The sequence below is a fragment of the Hesperophylax consimilis genome, chromosome 22, assembly GCF_061612785.1.
Source record: "Hesperophylax consimilis isolate HC1 chromosome 22, BYU_Hcon_1.0, whole genome shotgun sequence".
In the NCBI taxonomy this organism is placed as follows: domain Eukaryota; kingdom Metazoa; phylum Arthropoda; class Insecta; order Trichoptera; family Limnephilidae; genus Hesperophylax; species Hesperophylax consimilis.
This window is the reverse complement of record NC_142857.1, coordinates 12,393,827-12,415,023: the sequence shown is the minus strand read 5'-3', so window position 1 is coordinate 12,415,023 and position 21,197 is coordinate 12,393,827. Positions and strand designations below refer to the sequence as shown.

The following is a 21,197-nucleotide window of genomic DNA, read 5'->3' as shown; positions in this document are numbered from 1 at the left end:
ACGTTTTAAATTATAGTAACCTGAAACATAAGCAGCATTTTATCACATTAGTAATCCATTTTGGTTTAATCTCCTTCCATTTAATCACTCCGCTCAACTGCTTCAAGACGCAATTTCCCCCTAATGATTCGTAAAACGGATAATAAATCCGATATTCCCGATCCTTAAAAGGCCACAAAGAGGAAAAAGATAAAATTTTACACAACTGCGTCATAATACTGATGAATATAATTTCGTTGATAGAGTTTCAGACCCATGATAGCTTAGAATCAAAATATTGTTTCTCCATTTTTAGTCTAAAATGAGTTAAGTACTCAAATGTACTTAAGATAGCCAATTTTTTTATTGATTCAAATATTGCATCTCCTAAACCTGCCCTCCCAAAGACATACAACATATCAAAATATATTTTAAATCCTACAAGCAATGTTCTTACGAGCACAGATCTCTTAACAATTATATTTATGCCAATTGAAAGTCCATGCCAAAATATTATATTTACATAAGCTACAGATACTGTTATATGTAACTAAAAACTTGTTTTTGTATTACAAAATCTAAGGTTTTCTAGTTTGCTTACCTTTAAACTCAGTATCTCAATATTGTGTTTGAATGAGATACAATATTTTTACATTAAGTCACCAAAGAAATATATATTGTGTAATGTGTTTAATAAAAATTTGATTTAAGAGCAGTTGATTCAATTACCGTCACATTCGACATACCTGGTTTCAAAATACATTATCAAACATGATCAAACATTAATCAACCGCCCAGCAAAAAAAGGTCATCTGCTATGACGTGAATTCAATCTGGGGGAAAACATGTTTTTCCATCCAATTAATCCCATTCTTTACAAATATTTTGCATTTTGAGAAAAAAAAGTGACCTTATCCTTCGAAACTCCTACACTTGAACAACCGGCTTGAATTTAAATTCGCATAAATCGTTATTTTGCGAAGCCTTCGCAAAGCTTCTAAATAAAATATTAGAGGATTTTCTATTTTCTCATTAAAATCACCTTAGCTTTTATCATTCTACTGCGCTCAAGTTAAACCGATAGACCCATACTGTTTGCGTGTTGGTATGCCAAAAGTACGTTGCGAGTCTGGTCGATTTAAGAGTACCAATTCGACACACTAGGCATAAGGATCTATTTCAATTTCAACATTCATAAACAAATTATATAGCAAACTTGCCAATTCCTCGTCTATGTAGTTAAGCAGATGAATATACCAATGATATCGACTATTTTAATGTAATTAATTCGACGTTTAAAACATACTTTTTCCTTACTTCTGGTGAAATTGATCAAATAATAGGATTCAAATTGACCAAGTTATGCCGAAACCATCCAACCACAAAATGACAAGATGAGATTTTTTAATATGACAATAAATAAATATTATTTACTGTGCGAAATTGATAATCTTGATTATTTTGTCAAAAAGGTTACATTTCTTAAGTAAGATAGTTTCAGCAAAATTAAAAAAGATATTTTTAAATAGCCTTTATGTTTTTTAGGTCATTCGTTAGGTGGTTTCAGCGAAACTGTTTTTATTATTCTAGTTCAAAGTCGAACACAACATCAAACCACGTTGATTTTTTCTGCAATATTTCATGTATGAACGTATTTTTAATGTGAAAAATGTTGAAAGCTGTCAACCCAACATGGATGTTCCAATTTTTTTACAGTTGGGTTGGTTTACTTCAGTGCATGAAAATATGACTGTTGATTCATCAAAACGCCATATTTTACAAATTGAGGGTTGGGATGTTTCTGCGTAACACGGTACAAAAACCTAAATTCCCTCTTGAACAGTGATGAAGTGGGATTTATCAAAACACCATATTTTACAAATTGAGGGTTGGGTTGTTTTTGCGTAACACGGTACAAAAATCTAAATTCCCTCTTGAACAGTGATGAAGTAGGATTTATCAAAACACCATATTTTACAAATTGAGGGTTGGGATGTTTCTGAGTAACACGGTTCAAAAATCTATTCCCTCTTGAACAGATCATCACGAATCATCACTATTTAAGAATTTCACGGCCAAAAGTATTATAGTGATGCTTCCTCCTTGAGCCAAAGTTTCGGATAGCAATGCAGTTTCCATCATCTGCCATGATGTTGTAGGGATTCTAGCGTGCAGCGCTTTAGCGCTATAATTACTATCTGATTTGAAAATTTTATAACTTTTTTTCATTATTCCGTGGGCCGACTAGGAATACAAGACAAAATATAACATTCTTCTGCAATACATACACAACCAACTATCAGACACACACTCACTAACTAATAGGATGCATGATCTAGGCCAAGGCTGCCCAACCTTTTTAACAGTTGGGCGAAATTGACGATTTTGAATCACTGGCGGGCCACTGAATACCTGACGGTTCCTATTTCCATGGGGGGGGGGGGTTGTTAGAGAATTTCTATAAAACATAATTACCCACAGAAAAGAAATTCTAAATGAGTGCTCCCCACAAAATATTTGAAATCCATGGGGGGGGGGTTGTTACGGAACTTCGCTGATAAAAAATTCCGCGCACCCAAAAACATCATATGTGATTCCCTACAACATTTTTCCGAATTCCATGGGGGGGGGGGGTGTGGCTACAAGATTACATTTCGGACGCAAAAAATATTATGTCAAAAACCGGTGTATTTTGACATAATATTTTTGACCGCGCGCAAGCTGCATTGTTTGTTTTACCGCGGGCCCGCGACATTTTTTCAAATTGGCGGATTTTTTGAAAATGGTTCACGCGGGCCACTTATAATTCGTTCGCGGGCCACATTGTGGCCCGCGGGCCTGGGGTTGGGCAGCCTTGATCTAGGCAATATATTTGGGGTACTATTGATATATTTATTGACTCCATTTATAGAACTAAGCGTAATCTATACCAGCACTTTGTTGAATCCTACAAATTAGAGTGGCGTTGGTAATGCATTGATTTATGTTACATGTAGTATTGTTCTAGTTTCTATATTATTTTATGTTACTGTTACACGTTTTACTAACATTGTTTTATATTCAGTTAATCTGTTTACTGCTATATCATGCTTTGATATTCCGTTTTTAAAATCCATGTAAAAGCCTGGCTGGGAGTAAGACCATGTAAATATAAATATTTAAAATGTATTAATTGACACTTTACAATCATAGAAAGTACGGTCATGTTAAGTTCTAATAGCTTGAGGCAAACGTCTCCTCTCTCGTTCAATATTTCTTAACCGGTGTACCTTATTTCATGGAATTGTGTATTCCTTGTATTCAATTAAGTGCAGTGCCAGATAATTAATAATTGTTGTTCAACTGTGCGGGCAATTGTTGCGAGTTGCAATACGTCGTGGCCGGGACATGCCTGGGACAATATATCTAATGAATGACACGAGGAAGCATTGTTTAGTTCATTGTCGAAATGATGAAATAACTTTTGGATGTGTTTCCTAAAATTCGGGGTTTATGTGACAGGATTTTTTAAATTTTATTTAATTTATTGTAGGACAGATTAGTCTTTCAATTTAAAGTACAAGATTATATTTGGGAAGATAGGTGGGTAAAAAAAGTTGTAAGACTAATTCAAAAAATTTCAATTCAATAACACGATTTCTCTTGTGATGCTGTACTGTGCTAAAACATCTGTATTGCCGTGTGGAATTTTGAAAAAGTCATGGCGACGGCTATGGTGGAAATTTTCAGACACGCATAAGTAGAGATGGCAAAATTTCGTTTTAACTAAAAACGCGAAAAAATATTTATGGTTCGAAAATAGGGCATTTATAAGTTTTCTTTGCGTTTCAAGGCATTTGAAAGTGTTTCCAGTGATTTCTATTTCGCGAATTAACGCGAAAAACGTGATTTTGGCCTATTTCAGCTAAATTATTCTATTTAGCGAAATAGGCGCGAATTTCCCGAAAATACCGGGTATTGACTGACAGGCGTACGAGAATGAAGGAGCCCACTATTGAAACGTGCGCAATGCTATCATTCAATCAGTAAAGTGCCTTTTCCATTGTTTTTTGTATTTACCTGTATTTCAAATATGCCTACTTTATTTCATTTTTGGAAGCCTGTCCTACTTCTTTTTACAATTTTGTTACTATTTTATGTGTAAATATTTAATATTTTTAATTTATACTGTACGCTGAATTTAAACGCTTTCCGAGAATATAGCGTATTTCAGAAGTCAAAGAACAATACAAATTGGAGAAGCTGATACAGTAATATTTAGTCCAGTACAACTAAAGAAGATTTGAGAAAAATGCATAAGGAAGGTAGTTTCATGTGAATGTGCAGGGAAAAGTATTATGCCTACTTTATTTCATTTTTGGAAGCCTTTCCCACGATTTTTTATAATTTTGTTACTATTTTATGTGTTAATATTTAATATTTTTGTACTGTAAGCTAAAATTGCTTTTTGACATTACACAAATTGTGTGAAATAAATTACGCCTATTGATGTTAATCGCAATCTGCATTTGTTGTGTTTGTGTTCAACCCGTACTTAAGAGTTTCCTTCCTTATTAATTTAATATTAAAATTAATTATTTATAATCTTTCACATGGAAATACTTGAAAATGAAAGTTAAACATATATTTTACCAAAAATACTTAAAATATGCGCTAAAAACATTAAAAAAATACTTTTTTTTCTATTTTGCTACAAAACGCTAAATTATGCCTCAAAATGCTATAAAACGCTAAATTTCCAATTGTTAATGCTAAAAAATCTGAAAATTAATGCTAAATTTTGCCATCTCTATGCATAAGCCATAGCATTCTGGATATAAGAGGAATGGACTATTAATAGAGTTATGTGCCTGGATAGAAGATTTAGATATTCCAATAGAATTTAAAATGAAACGCTTAGTTCAGTCATTTAAAAAATGATATCTGATAGTATTGTTATCTTAATCACTGTATAGTTTAGAGTTCTTGCAAACGGATGTGGCGCCCTCTATTATTTTCAAAAAGAAACTTTTAATTTTTAAACTGCGGCAGCGAAATATTTACTATTTCGCTGTCAAGTAATTTAATCTGTTTCATTTTTTATGGGATGATTTCTATTTTGATGTTATTGTATGTGGGATAAACCATGAAAGTTGATTGAAACATTTTGAGGCGAATTAAAATGTCTAACCTCAGTCATCAATATTGGGGCAGGCAATTTGGCAAATTAAAACATCCAATCCTACAACATTACCAGCATTGGTGATGCCTACGGATTATCTCGGGTTTGAGTTCATGACGGAGAGACGCGCAGAGAGGTTGAACAACGAATTCTTCGAGCTTAACTAACATGGCAACGCTAGTGGAATGCGCAACGAGCATTTATAGTTAGTAATAACATCAAACTTTGTTTCACTACTTTTATAACTATGTCTAATTGAAATGCCGCCAAGTAGGATCAAACGCTTTTCTTTGACGCCCTCCGTGGTAGTCTCGGTACAATCATACTGTGTAAATCAAAAAACAAGAACAAAAAGCTATAACATTACCATGAAAGAGTTTCAACGAGTAGTCGATGCCACAAGAACGTTTGCCAGATTTGCTTACTGTTGGGAAGTAAGAGCTTCACAGATGCACTCATAGAGGGCAATGCATAGAGCTTGCTTGGAAGTCCGCAAGATGGCAGCTAGTAGCCATTAGTCACCAGGACCAGTTAGAATGCTCCCAGACAAACTTGGTGTTTTTAGATCTATTTAGCCAGCTCCTAGTTGGGTCGACTATCAAGTCACCATTGTAATACGCGAAGTATTAATAAACCCCTGATTTAACACAAAGAACCTATTATTTAAAATCTCCTTCCACGACGAGTGGGAGAGCTGTTTGTGGGAACACAACACTTATCTTATTTTAGATACTGGCTTTTTGAAAAATAGAAAAATAAACTCTTCTCAAAATGACACTGAAAAGTAAGGGTCTAGGGAAAGGTTGTTTCTAACATCTCTGTCATCTTTGGGGATGCTTTTTGGAGGGTATTTTACAATGTCGAACAATGCGATAAAAATAAATTTGTAATTTTCAAAGGTTTACTGCATCCCCTGCAACCACTTAGTTAATGTGTTGTCGTAATGCACAAGTCCCTTTGGTTGCTTAATTAATTATTTCCATAACGCTGTGTTGTTGGCAAAACTGAACAATTGCATTTTAGGCGTAAATTATTAATCAGCGTTGGCCGTTTCATGTTGAATTGTCATTGCGGTTAATGTAAACATCCGGTGTTCCGAGAAAACCATTGCCATTATATTTTGTGTACACTACAGAAAAGTTGATCAAAACAAGTTGTAATAAATTAATATTACGCCATACTTGCACAATAATTACTAATTATTAATTAGAAGGAAGAAAAATATATATTATGGAGGATAAATGGAGTATAGTGGGATAATTTGCGAGATTTTCAAGTGAAACTAGGGGAATCAGTTTTTAGGGTAATTCTTTTTGGTTTCTTCTGGTAATTTATTAAAGAAATGTTTTCCTGGGTGGGTAAAATGGTTCTGGGCAAAAGAAGTTTGTAGTTTAGGGCATGCAAATATATATTTAAGTCTGGTTCGATTTTCAGCTATGAATGAGTATTTATCTTTTTCTTTTATAATTTTAATGATTGCATTTTTCATAAATAATTGTTTAAATGTAGGAACTTTGAATTCTTCGAATTCAGTGGGGAAGTCTGGAGGTTTTTTTAGTATTATTTTTATTATGACTTTTTGAACAATTTCTATGGGGGTCAGGCTAGTTTTGTGAGCTGCTCCCCAACTGATAATGGCATATTGCATAGCAGACTGTACTAATGCATAATATATTGAGTATAGATTTTTCATTCTTAAGAAATTTCTGATTCGTAAGAATATATAAATTAATTTCCTAATTTTCTTTAATGTATGGCAGATGTGATCTTTCCATTTTAGGTTTTTATCAATGATTATTCCTATATATGTAATTTTATCCTCTGTTTTCAGAAATGAGCATGTTTGTCGACAGAGGTTAGGGTCGTTATTACTAGTGTATTATTATTAGTTTTAACTTTTAATAAGAAACAAATAATTTTGTGTATCTTTACGGTTGAACAGGGATATTTATCATATGACTCAATGATGGAAATAGTTTGAATTAGAAAAGCTGTGCAAATTTCATGACTGCAGAACTCACCGTTCAGGTTTTTTTGGCGAGACACCAGACTAAGGATATAATTGGGAGACATGGCACTTTTATGGCGCGGTCGAGGATTAGGGTTCTCGTCTAGCAAGCCGGAGGTCGCGGGTTCAATTGACTGCTCGCTCAAGTCAAAATTACTGGATTAATTGTGTTATTTCACAAAATAATTTATATAAAAAACGTTACATTAAATGGGTTTATAATTAACTAATTAGTACCTACCTACAAATCTTATGATTTTTGGTTATATTTATTAAATAAGAGAAAATTTAAAATATATTTTTTGGACTTCTTCTATTCACAGTACTAGGTACTAGTACTCGTACAAAAATATGCCAAAGCCAAATGTATAAGCAAGCAAAAAAGTTAATCAAGTGAAACTGTCACAGATAATCTTAGCTATAATACTATATTTATTAAAAGTTGTTTCCTTTACGCGTTCATACATTTCGATTGAAAAAATATTTTTTTATTAGTTTACATTTATATTTTTTATTTAGTAATTTATTTTTTTATTTCTATTCGACTCAAGCGAAACGATAGGAAAACCTTCAATTTATCTAAAGCATATTTTTTGGTATTCATTATGTACCAATTCATTATAAAGATTAATCATAATAGTGATTTAGCATTAAGCTTCGCCTTAATTAGAAGATTAGTGGCATGGTATTTATTTTAAAAGACTGGAGAATTTAAGACTATTTAGGGTGGAGATTTTTTTATGAAATGACCTTAAAAAGCTTAAAAATTCCTAGTTTTATACATTTAGTTATTGACAATGTCGTGGACTGTGACGGTAAAAAGTGAACAATGTATGTTATGTACCTACGAATATAGATAAAATGTACGTTGTTTTATTATAATAGGAATAAAGGTAACTTAACCAATTTCCTGCTCCGTCCGATACTATACCTAAATCTGATTTTAGTTCCTCCGATACTACTTACTTCTGCCGGTAAAAAAGGGTCCGGTATTTTATGGGTAGGATCAAAGGATGTTTACGGGTTTTATACACCTTGATATATTATACAACCTTATCTGGTTCATGTTTAATAAAATACAGACAGATTGGGAAAAAGGCATGTAAATAATAAAAGGCATGCTAGATAAAACTAGGGGATATATTAGATGTAAGTACTACCATCGTTTGAACAATTTGTGTGTCTGATGTAGGTGAAAGAAAAAAAAGAAAACATTAACGAATTATGAATAACCTGACTGAGTCGGTTTATATTATGAAAACCAAAATTAAATTGAATATCATTTAGTTTGAACAGAGTAATTTTTTTTTATTACTTTATAAAAAATATTTGCATAAACTACGAAATTATATATTGTTTAAAAATAAATTTTTTTAAATACCAATTTATGGCTATGATTAACTGTGAGAGTCTCAATTTTTTTTAAGTAAGACGAACATTTGCGTGTTACGAATAACCTGACAATATTTTAAAATCTCCTACTACCACCACAGTAAACGGAAAATGTTGCTTGTGTTGTGATGGAGGACTTAGCCAGCCCAGGAATGGAAGACACTACGCCTGGGTAGGACCCAAACGTGAAGTCAACTCAGGCACTAACCGGTCTAGTTTAATTATATATACTTTTTTCCATATATATTTATAATATTGTCGTCCGTCGTCCCTGTACCTACACTTTCTATTATCTTTCTATTGTCTCCATGGTTTAAAATGTATACAACTTTGTAATTTGTGTTTTGATTTAGTTATGCATGTAAATTTTCAGTATCTGAATACGTTTGTATCGACACAGGTGTTCCCTAGTGAGCGAGATGTCAAAAAACACATGTAAAAACTTTATATTAATAAATAAAAAAATTAAAAATTAAAAAAAATTCTTGTAAAATAATTAACAAAATAACACTTTTGCGCTTTAATGGGGCCATTTATGAACTCCTTTTGCCAAGCGATTGTTATATTTGTGGTGATAAAAGACGCATAAAAATGTACAAACTTTTTGCTAGTGTTATCTCTTACCATCATTTTTGCAGCATTTTTACATCAATGTAACTATTTTCAGAGAACAATTACGTGTACAGTGCGATCTATAATCCGTTGAACGTGACATTTAGGTACGATCATTAAAGATTTATTTCCATTGTGAGAAATGTAAACGTTGGAAAATACGTAATTTTGTATTCATAAGAATTTTTTAATTACCGTCTGTCATTATTTGCACAACTAAAACATATTGTTATAATTTTTGCTCAAGGACAAGGACGATCGCTTAATGTGACAGGAAATGTTTCTCTTATTATCAATTTAAAGTCGTCATATCGCTAGTGGGTATCACCAAAACATAGTCATTGGTATTGTATTGAAGGATGTTTGACCAAACGCCGAGGGGCCTGAAGTGGCCAAAATTTAAAAAATCTAAATGATTTTAATATTCAATTTGACGACAACGTCCAATGTGACGGGGTTTCAAACAACTAGACCTAACACTAAATACGGTAAGGCAACTAGACCTAATACTAAATACTGTAGGGCAACTAGATCTAACACTAAATACGATAACAAATTAATATAATTCAGCAAAAAACATAGTCATTGTACTGAAGGATATTTGACCAAACGCTAAGGGGCCGGAAGTGGCAAACATTAAAAAATTATAATCGACTTAAATATACAATTTGATGACAACGTCCAATGTGACGGGATTTCAAACAACTAGACCTAACACTAAATACTGTAAGACAAATAGAAATAACATATTTTTAAATACATCCATATGAGTTTCACTTTTGTTTCCGGGAATCTGGTTGCAAATCTTTGAAGCGGAAAATAAACCATCTCCCGCAATACGATCGAGCTGCAACCCGGCAGAAAGACTCGTTGTCGATGAAAATGCATTTTATCAATTTAGTGGCAATCACGTAAACGCACGCGGACCTATACGCGTTAAAAAACTTTGGTTTTTACGGTTTCATTTCTTATCTTGTTTTAAAAGCTAAGCATTTTTAAAATTCTTAAATCAGCTTAGTAGCTGGTATTTAGTGTCACTTAGCATTGATTTAGACATAGAGGACGATCGATTACTTTCTTATCTCGGGTTCATGGGTTTGTTACCCTGAAAAAAATCCATATTTCAATGTCAAATATTCGTCCTTATCAAAGTAACCTTTTTTTCCAAACCATCACACCAAATAATAACACACAACAACCTTTATTCTTTGACATATTTGAAAGATATTACTATCGTAAAACAGTTTTTTTCTCTATTTTAGAAACTGTCAATTCGTGGTGGAATTACACTTTTATCTTGTTTATTGACCGTCTGGCAATACATAATACAAATGCCCGTCGCAGAGTCAAACCTAAAATGTATAAAAAGTTCCCCTCCCCACTTTATCCAACTTTCCCAAATCTTATTAAATTATTCGTTTTCCTGTTAAAATTGGGACTGCGGGCCTATAACGAATGAATTGAAAGAGTTCCTAACAAAGTATCAGTCCAAAGCAAATGTTTTGTGAGGACGGCGGAACATGTATTCATACAAATACTGATACTGATACTGACATAGCAAATAGCATTCCGTCTTTTTATCTATTAGAAAAAGAACACGCGTTCTCGATATATTCTGAATTACTAATATTTTATCTGGAAGTTCGCATGCAGTCACTTTATTAACATGATCATTTTTTCTCCGTCTAGTATAGATCTGTAGATGAAAGATGTTGGCGACTCTTTTGTACACACGGTTCTATACCAATAACGGTTAATAAACTTTATGACCCTTCATTATTATTGACATTATGTAATTTCACGACTATCATACGGTATTACAAAAAAAAATTACCTTTTTTATCAAAGGCAATGGTGGGTTTGCCCGGGGTACTGCACGTGTGTTACTACGCTACTAAATACACATTTCTCTTCGCCCAGAATCGATTTATTTATAGAAATTATTAATTTTCTCAATCAATCCAAAAACAAACATAAAGGCAAGCATTATATTTCTAAATCTTATCTTGTGACCAATAAAGTTTATAAGCAATTAAAACAGGTTGATAAAGTTATATTTATTAAATAGTATAAAATGATAAGACTTATTTATATTTACTTCATTATTATAAATAGTCGCTTTTTGCGTTCAGATCTTTCATCAACATGTTTATTATTATTAAATTTTATGAGTCGAATTAAAAATACACTATTTACTTAACTTTGTCCGTATCATACTTTAATTGATGGTGGATCACAACATTCATAATTAATAATTTTACTTTAGTGTATATTTAGTGCACATTTTTGAAGCATGAAATGGTTTTTTTATCTTGGTAGAAACTCTCAGTATCGTCCTGGTGAAAAACCACAAATCTAAATCGAAACATCACTTAAATGGGTTTACTCTTGTTTGGGGTTTTGAACAGCCAGGCCACCTTTATATAGATACCGCACAAGAGTTCTAACTGCTCCCAACCGTTTGGAGCCAGTGAGATTGTGGTATCCCCAATTATGTAATAATATTGTGAGGCTGAAAGATGTGGTGAGAGGAAGGAGAAGGGTACCTGGTAGGAAGGTGGTACCTGGCTATTCAATACAGTTTGTCGTCGCAACCGGGATCTGAACTTGGCACCTTCCACTATCTGTTGCTATGAACTGGTGAGCTATCGAGGCAACCTGCAGATCCGCCGTGAATAACCAATACGTAAATTAATATGTATGTGCCCATTGCATAAAATTAGATGGACGAGACTAGTTAAATCATGCCAGTGAATGTTGCATAAATTTCAGATGCACATAAATTATACTTTTAGCTGCAATCTCGCCTTTATTGAAAAATGACACCAATTTAATGTAGGAATGCATAAAACTGCTATGACGTTGTTCTGCATAATATGAATAAATTTGTTTTTTATATACGGTAGTAGTATGTTAGTGGAATTATTGCGTTTGTGATAATATTACTATCCCACGGTGCATGCGTTTTACTCACTAGGATTCTAAACAGCTCGAAGCTATGCATGTACATTATTCCATGAAATGTGATTTTACCTGGGAAAACTACAGGCCGTAAACATTGTGTCATTCTGTTTACAATCTTATCTCTTTACTGTAAGGTTTAGTAAATAACTGTTAAGAATTCAATTGAGTCAATATACACGTTGTGTTATTGCATGCTGCGTAAAGATAACAACATTTTTCATGGATTAGTAAGAATGTTAACTTTTTATTGTTTTAGTAGAACGGAAATAACTGAATCCTTTTCAAACCTCGTCTTCCTCGTCCTCAATCCAGTTAGGATCCATCAGCATAGCTTTCCACGCTATGATATCATCAGGAACCGGTTTCATCCTGATGACGTCCCGGAGGTTTTCGTAGATAGGACTCTCCGAGGCATAGTCAGTGGAGTCACTGGCTATCCTTCTGCCGTGAGTCCTCAGTCGATAGGAGTCACTGTCACTGATCAGCTCGACACTGCTCTCCCAATCATCTTCTGTCGTTGTTGTTGTATTGAGATAGTCTGTACCACAAACGCTATCCGCACCGTCTGAGGCACACTCATAATTTTCCACATGTTGCACGTTATTAATCCTAGCACGCACGTTTCCGAAAGTTTTCATTTCTTTCGCTCGAGGAACTGTAGCACTGTTGAACACTCGCACGATACTGCTCCCTGGGTCTCTGGGAGGCGTGGCATTGTTGACATCGCGTTTCACGTGAATTCCTAACGTCCCTTCGCCGTGGCGAGAGAGCGCGCGGTGACACTCGTCCGTGATGTCACATTCGGAAGTGCACTTAACAATGTCCGCGTTGATACGTCTTGGCGGCTTCACTCTCGGCGCTTCCGTTTTCTTCGCATCGGGGAGCCTCTTATGTATGTGTTCATCCAAGCGAGGCGGTCCCAGGACCTTCCCGCCCTCAACACCTCTTCCTTCCGTCCAATCACTCTTATTGCTGCTACAACTTCCCGAGTGCACGGGTGCTCTTGGGAGAGGCCCACATGATACTATTCGCTGCTTGGCAGTATCAGGTGTCGGGTTAGAAATATCCCTCAAGCTATCGTATCTTATCGTGTTTACTTCGCCGAAGTTTTCTTTGAAAGATGCGGCGGCGCTGTTGATAACCTGTTTCTGGCAACCCGATGTACATAGCCATAAGTTCTGATAATCTGAGTAGTCGTCACTCGCTGGTGAGTTGTTGCCACTATCGCTGGCGTCTGTGTGCGCCGGATGTGCGACCGCCTTTTTGCTTAACCCCCCTGTTATCTCAGTGTCGTTATCGAGCTTAGCCCTTAGCTGGTCTACTTTTGCCAGATTTCGAGGTTTTGGAACGGGTTTTACGACGCATCTTTGCTTAGGTATCGGCGTAGTTTTAATGACTATCTCTGATTGTTCCATCGGTGATTGAATTGACAGCCGGCTCTTTCTTTTCGGGGGGACGGGTGCCACGCCTCCTTTATCAAATATTCTGTTGATATCGAAACTAGCATGCTTGTATTGCTCCGATCGTGGAAATGTTCGGAGCAGAATTTCTTCGTTGTCTTTCTCCAAGTTAGCATTAGAAGCGTTTCTACTCGATGACCCAGATCGTAAAAAGACTTCGTCGGAGAGCGCGGAAAGGTTGCCAAAACTGCGAATCTTATTGATGACCGGAACTTTCAATTCCATTGTTCCATTTTCCTTTTCCGAATCACTATTTATACTGACATCGTCCAACAGCGGCGTTGATGATCGAACTTCTTCTAAGAAGTCATCGAAAACGTGCATAATACTATGTTCGAATTCGCTGGAGTCGCTGCTTCTTGCCTCTCGGAAGTACTTCTTGTGATACGTATTAAGTTGAAAAATCTCATTTCCGAGGTTGCACAAGATGTCATCAAAGACATTGGTATACACATCATCCTCCGCACTGGGATCACTTATCACTTGAGTTGTTTCACTTACGGCGAAATGTTTGTTTAGGTTGAGATGTTCAAGGTCGATGAATTCGAAGCTGTTTGTTGACAGGTCAGAGTCACTGAGGCCTTTCTGAAGGATTGGTGGTTCTTCTTTGCGCGGGCGGTCCTCGTAATCATTTACGGTGAACCTGAGTGCACAGAGCCATGCCCGCACGTCTTGTGTCACTTCTAGAGAGCCCGGCTGGGTATCACTACCCGCACAGTCAAGAGAACCGATAGAGTCGACAAGTCTAGTCTGTAGCGCGCGCGGCAACCAACTTTCCTCTGGCGGTATTCCACAAGCCATAGTGGGCTGGTCAGCTCCTATCTCGGTACCCAGCGTGGTGTTAGTATCTTGCACTGGTATGCGCGGTGTCTGTACACGACTCAGAACGCAAACATGACGGGAGGAAACTGATTGCGGTCAATTAAGGATGTTCTTCTTATCAGTCGACTCACCAACAACACGCACACAATGCTCCAATGCTGACCATTAGTGTTTCAATCATAACACGACCGTAAATTGCGTTTAATTTTCACCAATTTTGCACTCTGAAATTCAAAACTAATTATTACCTTTATGTACGTAGGTATCACTTGCAATAATGTGTCCTACTGGTGAGAGCTCACAGAGAGTTGTAATGCTCTCTTTCTACTAAATTTTTCGTTAAAAGCATAAAGGAGAGGTAATAACAGCGCTACTATATGTGCACCTATGTCGATTATACATTCGAGTACTATGTAAGTCCTAAAATGCAATGAATATCAACGTCTCGTGGTCGGTTTTACCCGAAGTACTGAAAGAGTGGTGGAGCATTTTTTTATCTTTGGTTTGCATTAGATTGCGCATGAAGCTAGAAAATTCTTGTATTTACATTAAATTGTATTTAATCAAATGTCAAATAATAATAACAGTAGTCGAACATGGCTTTCCTTAACTCCGTTCCCATAATGAATATTGTATGCGAGTGCGCAGAAGTAATGTGCTAATGTTAATTTCACTATCTTATTAAGGAAGTCAATGATCTAGAATCTAGAAAGTGATTACCCACTGGCCAGCAGCAGGCTTTATAAGTCCGTATAATCGCGCCAATGAAATGTCAGGTATGTCTCAATTAAATTGGAAATCATTTTTATTTAATCAAAATCATTGAAAAAAAGATATAAGAATTTAAAGAGAAGAAAATAAAAAGGTTATTAAAATTGACATAACAACTTAGTAAGTCGATATTTACAAAGATGAAAATAGTAAAAATGATTTAAAAATGTATTAAATTGTTAAAAAATTCAAAACGTTAATTTGATAATAGTCGCTGACGATTTCTATCATAAGAATATGAATTTAAAAAGAGAAAATCTCTCCAAATTATTGTAAATCCGGTAAAAAACAGGATTTCAGGAACTTAACGAAGGAATCTACAGGTTTTCTGATACGCTTTTAGTAAATTACGTCGTGATAATATATTTGCGAATTGATGAAAAGTTTATCGTGAAATCTGTTTATTCATTCTTTGAGGCTTGAAAACCCGTTCTTATCCGGATTTCCAATAATTTCCAAGAGATTCTTAATAAATTCGCAATATCATTTTTCTCCATGTACCCCGCTGTCAGAATCGTTCTCGTTCCGACTGACTGCTAGTCGACCGTACTACCTACCAGGTTATCGACCACAAAAATTTTCAATATCGCCGAAAAAATTATACATTTGGAATAGAAAATAATATACAATAAGTTATAGTTTCTTCGACGCAGACGAAAAACCAATGATTTCATAATGAAATCATCGACTGAATAAGACTACGTACGGGTTGTTTCACAGAATTTGAACAATTCATCAAATTTGAACGTTAATTTTCAAGTTCTGTTATTACATAATTATAGGCCAGTTGCTTCATAGAACTGAAATAATAACAGAACTTGAATAAAACATTCACAAACATTCACAAACATTAACTATCAAATTTTATGAATTGATTAAATTCTGTGAAACATCCCGCCCTTAATAAGGATATGTTTGTTTTGTAACTAGAACGGCATAACTTAGCCTAACGTAACCTAACCTTAAGGGCTTTAGCATTTTCCATCACATTATGTCTAGTTTGTACCCAAGCATTAGATTTCAAGTTTTAATGCACACGACAGCTCAAAAAAAAAACTATGGATGATACCAGTTTATATGCTTTGTTTTATAGATGTTTAAATTTGGTCCGATTTCCGCAAAGCGAATCATCTCAATATTATTTCTTTTTAAATATGTATTTATTGTTTTACAAGTATTTTTAGGAAGAATCATGCTAAAGCCCTCGCTAGCAGAACTATATAGATGCAACTTCTGCATAACTCAGCAAAGAAGTATGCATGTCTATATTATGGTCTGCAACGCCAATCTAGTTTTCTATAAAACAGTGCCCTCTGTGATCTAACGTTCAATACCATTGGCAAGCAATAAACAAGATTAGCCATCCGCTGGCATAATAATAATAACCAACTAAAATATTATATAATTGGGTCTACTGCTCTTTTTATCAAATACTAAAATAGTAAAATTACTTATTGTACAACAATCAACACAGGTGCCCATTGAATTTAGTTTCACTACAGTAGAATCACATTTTGACATTTTTACTTACTAAACGTTTACTTTGGAACATTTACCAAACTAAAAATGTACACCTTCTTGTTGTTTGTATAAAAATGTTGTAAACGGAGACTTCGCGAATGATCTTTTGATCTTTCTTCATACGTGTGACCCTTAAGGTATTTTTTTTCTCTTAAACATAAAACTTTTTAACTGATCAGTTACGTCGCTATGCACATAAAACTTTTTTTAATCAAACCGTAAAAACAATTTTTTTACGTAAATATTAAATTCTAAACCAGTGGTGTTTAAAGTGTTGTTTCGCGGGCGAACCCGGGCAGTCCCCGAATATTAGAATGTCTTTTAAATCTTAAAAAAGGATAGAACTTTCCTACCCAGGAATTGGAGTCTACCAAAAGACAATCTACCAACTTCACCAAACGCCGATCGGGCAGGACCGACATACATTTCACATTTTAACTGCTGTAATTTCATCCGATTTCAGGTAAATGCGTATGTCCGCGTGTGTGTGCGTGACCGCCACCAAGAAAGAACGCATTTTCATCGACAACGAGTCTATCTGCTGAGCTTCAGCTCGATCAGATGTCGGAAAGTGGGTTAAATTCCACTTTCAAGATTTGCATTCACTCATCCATTCATTCAGGAAAAAAAAATCAACAATTAACTAGTATTAATAATTGAAAAATAATGTGATAAATGCGATATGAAGATCACTGAGATTGTGTTTATATGTATATTACTGAAAAGGGGTGAAAAATTCAACAGTCTACTATCATCTAAAACCAAGCCGATAAATATAGGGTCGTATTTAGTAGTGCTATAACCAACCTTGCCTATTTTACATCAATGTCGCGCTATTCATCAGTTAACTCACTGTTATCGATACAGTAGTTTCCTATTTAGTAAGTGAAAGAATGTCAACGAAGAAGTTACATTATTTTGCCTTAATTAAGGAACTCGTTGATTAAATTAGTTGAAGAATAGTGAGAAATGCATTTAAGCGAATGCTAATTGCACTAAACAAAGTAAATTACTTACATCAATCATTGGAATACGTGGATAATGTGCGAATAAGAATTAAACTCTCTGAAAACGTTTTTTCTTTTGTATATTAATCGCTACCGTGAAATATTAAAATCTAAATAATACATTCAGCCGAATTTACTCGCACAATATTTTCACGTAACATCTCCAAGCAAAGATTATTTATCTGATCAAGTAATAAATAAAGATGTCTATTTCATTGATGAGATGAGTTTTCAACATTTTCTGATTATTTTATCAACATTTTTTTCTAGACAACCTCAAATCTCTAAAGAAAAAATATAATAAGGTAATAAATAAATAAATGAATAGAAGAATCAGTTTGTTTTTAAAATTGACGTACCAACTTAATAGATGGTTACAAGCAAAAAAAATATTATTTATAAATCGACGGCCGGCATAGTCCAGTGGTAACGCATTGGACTGCCATTCCGAAGGTCGCGGGTTCGAACCCGGCGTGCGCAAATAAATTTTATTTGATTAATTTGTGTTATTTCACAATTAATTAATTAAAAATAATATATAGTATATTTGCGGTACGTTCCAGAGTGGAAGATACTACCAGTATCGCCCTGGTGTAAGACCACCATTCAGAATTGAAACGTTGCTCCAAATGGCTTTAGCCGTGTTTAGTGACTAGATCTGAATAGCCAGGTACTTCCCCACCTTCCTCTTTCCCTTCCCCACTTACCTTCAGCCTCACAACATCCCCCAATTGGGGATGCCATAGTCTCACTGGCTCCAGACGGGAGCAGTTGTGACTCATGTGAGGTATTAACTATAAAAAAAAAATAAAATAAATAAATAAAAAAATAAAAAAATTACAATTATGCTAAAAGCAATGTAATTGATTGGGTAGTTACTGAAAATTTGTACGATAAGAATAGAGAAATTAAAAAGTACGTCCATAAAATATATAAAAAATGTTAAAACTGATAAATCAATCACATCTCAACCTATATTTGGTACTTATTGTCATTAACGTATGCTTTTCAACTGCTGCATCTTTTGATTATTGCTCGCCTATAATAATATATTATCATTAATAAGTTTACAGACTTCATTAACATTCAAAGAGTTGATTAGAGCAAATATATCCGCCTTGCGTTTCACTACCTATCCTTAAAAAGTGGATTCTAGGGTGTCGATCGAAAAAAAAATTAAAATTATTTTAATTAGATAGGATCTACCTAACTTACGTACAAAATTGTTGCCTATATTCAATACTGGTAACACTTGAACCTATCTATGATTGCTTACCCTTTACAAGTGCAAAAATAATTAATGGCATATTCAGATTAAATAAATTTTATTAATATTAATGTTTTCATATACATTGTGCCAACATTTTAAAGACCAACGACAGATTAAACCGATTCTTTTAAAATTAATATTTAATTTTAAAAGATTTAAAAAATGGCGTCAAAGTAAAATTGAACACTATAATATCGTTGAATTGCTCTATTTTTGGCAATGTTTTCCGTATAATAAATATAAACATCGAAATATTGCTTGCACCATGTTTCAGTTAATGCATATATGTAAATATGTGAGTACTAACAAAATTTATATAGTTTATTTTAAATGTGGTCAAAATAGATAACAATGATTCCAATTTGGTACTGTTTCAATTATTATTCAGTAGCCATTCAAATTTCATTCCAAAAAACAAAAGAGGTTAGCCGGCAATAAGAAAAATGTTTTCCATATAAAAACAACATTGTACAACAGAAAAGGATTTATGAAACATGAAAAATAATGAGTACGATCCGATATAAATAAAACGTGTTTGTATTTGCAACAAGCGAGTACCACAAAACACCTCCACCTGTATAATAAAGCACCACTAAATAGTGCCAATGTGTGACCATTAAAAAAAACAATCTGTCATTTTGGTTAAACTGATTTGGAATCCGAAAATAGAGCATATTTTACAATGAAATATTTTATCTCCGACAGATTCCATTTAAAATTAAACTTTTTGTGAAAAACTGGTCTGAAAATGTGAAATAAGTTCAAAAATAAATATTCAATTATGAATGCTTTATATGCCATCTTAATACGTTAGAATTATTCTGTTGTGTGGGTGTTTTAATGGTCATTTTCCTTGTGATAGCAAGCAACACTGATAAATCTAGAAGTGAACACAAAATACTCATTTAATGTCATTAGCGAAGTAAAACGTATTTTCACATGTGATGACTCCATAATTGACGAGTCACAAATGCGTATGTGAAATATTTTCAGCTTGCAAAGTCATTTGCGTACCATAAATGTTCTAATAATTTTTTTTTTACTTATTTTTCGTTAACGTCTATAATATATTCAATAAATATGTTTACATTATTAAGTGTAACAGAAGTTCTTTATATTTTCAGTCATCGCTAGGGATTCATGTTCCAAGGCAGACTGTACATTAATTTGTTGGTGTTATTTATACTTATGCTGTCTGTATTTTTTTTATAATTTTAGCAAGTACTTGCATAAATTACCTTTTACACGAAGCAACAAAACTCGTAAACGGTGTGGTGACTCGGGCATCATAAAAAACTGATATTTTGTGTTATGAATTTATAGATAAAGACAAGTATTTTCCGTTTGCATCGTCATTTCCGCCATGAGCTATCGAGTTTTTAAATATCAATTAAACTGTAAAAATAAGTCAAGCGCCATTTAGTTTGTTCAAAAATCTTCAAACGTTTAACTTATTGATGAGTTAATATTATAAATTATTTAAAAATGGTCACCAATCCAATTTCCGACCTTAACCTTTGCAACCCACGGGTTTTTTTTACTCTACAGTTATTCCTCAAAATGACCTGTGTCACGAACTAGCTGGAATCCCATCTGGCGATGAAAAAAACTCAACAGAACATAATTATCCCGTATGTGTCGTTTTAAACAAGTCCCAGCTAGAGCTCGTACGGACATCATCGACGTTCATCCTCTTCCTTCTCACCCGCCTTGTTTGAAAACAAAAAAGACAAAAGATACTAGAACGATAACGTCACATACGATCTCTCGCTGGGGCTAGTATATCCACATAATATATTATTTAAATTATTTTAATCTTCAATTCCATCACCGCGTATGTCACATCACTACGTTAGTCACCCCGAAATGCCATTTAACTGTGCTAATCAAAGATATATTTTTATTTTATGATATGCGGTGGCAATTATTAATAGTCCTACTGTGCAATAAGTTTGTAATGTAATGAAACCGCCTGACTTTTGCCTCTCAAAATGTTTGCTAAATGCATTTATTTGTTTTATATTCATGAAACAAAACATTGGTTACATTGATGAAACATTATACGTTTCCTCGTAATATCTCATGTGTGGTATGTATATTTAGTAATTACCGGGTGACGTGTATAGTGTGTATTGTATGTGTGAGTGTGTATGTTTATGTGTGCGCGTTGAACAGTTCATATCATTGACATGATGCTCTTTTTAAATTTGGGCAGTGAATCCGAAAAAAA

At 34.2% G+C, this 21,197-nt stretch overlaps 1 protein-coding gene across 2 annotated transcripts in view; it reads right to left on the bottom strand.

Moving 5' to 3' along the window:
- The window catches only part of LOC149412861 (uncharacterized), a 77,542-nt gene extending 62,719 nt beyond the window's left edge, over positions 1-14,823 (bottom strand). For both annotated transcript variants that reach the window (XM_089645133.1, XM_089645134.1), the window contains exon 1: positions 12,404-14,823. In XM_089645133.1, the coding sequence (XP_089501259.1) occupies positions 12,404-14,377 (1,974 nt within the window). In that variant the 5' untranslated portion in view covers positions 14,378-14,823. The remainder of the gene's footprint in view (positions 1-12,403) is intronic.
- Between the last annotated feature and the right edge of the window lie 6,374 nt (positions 14,824-21,197).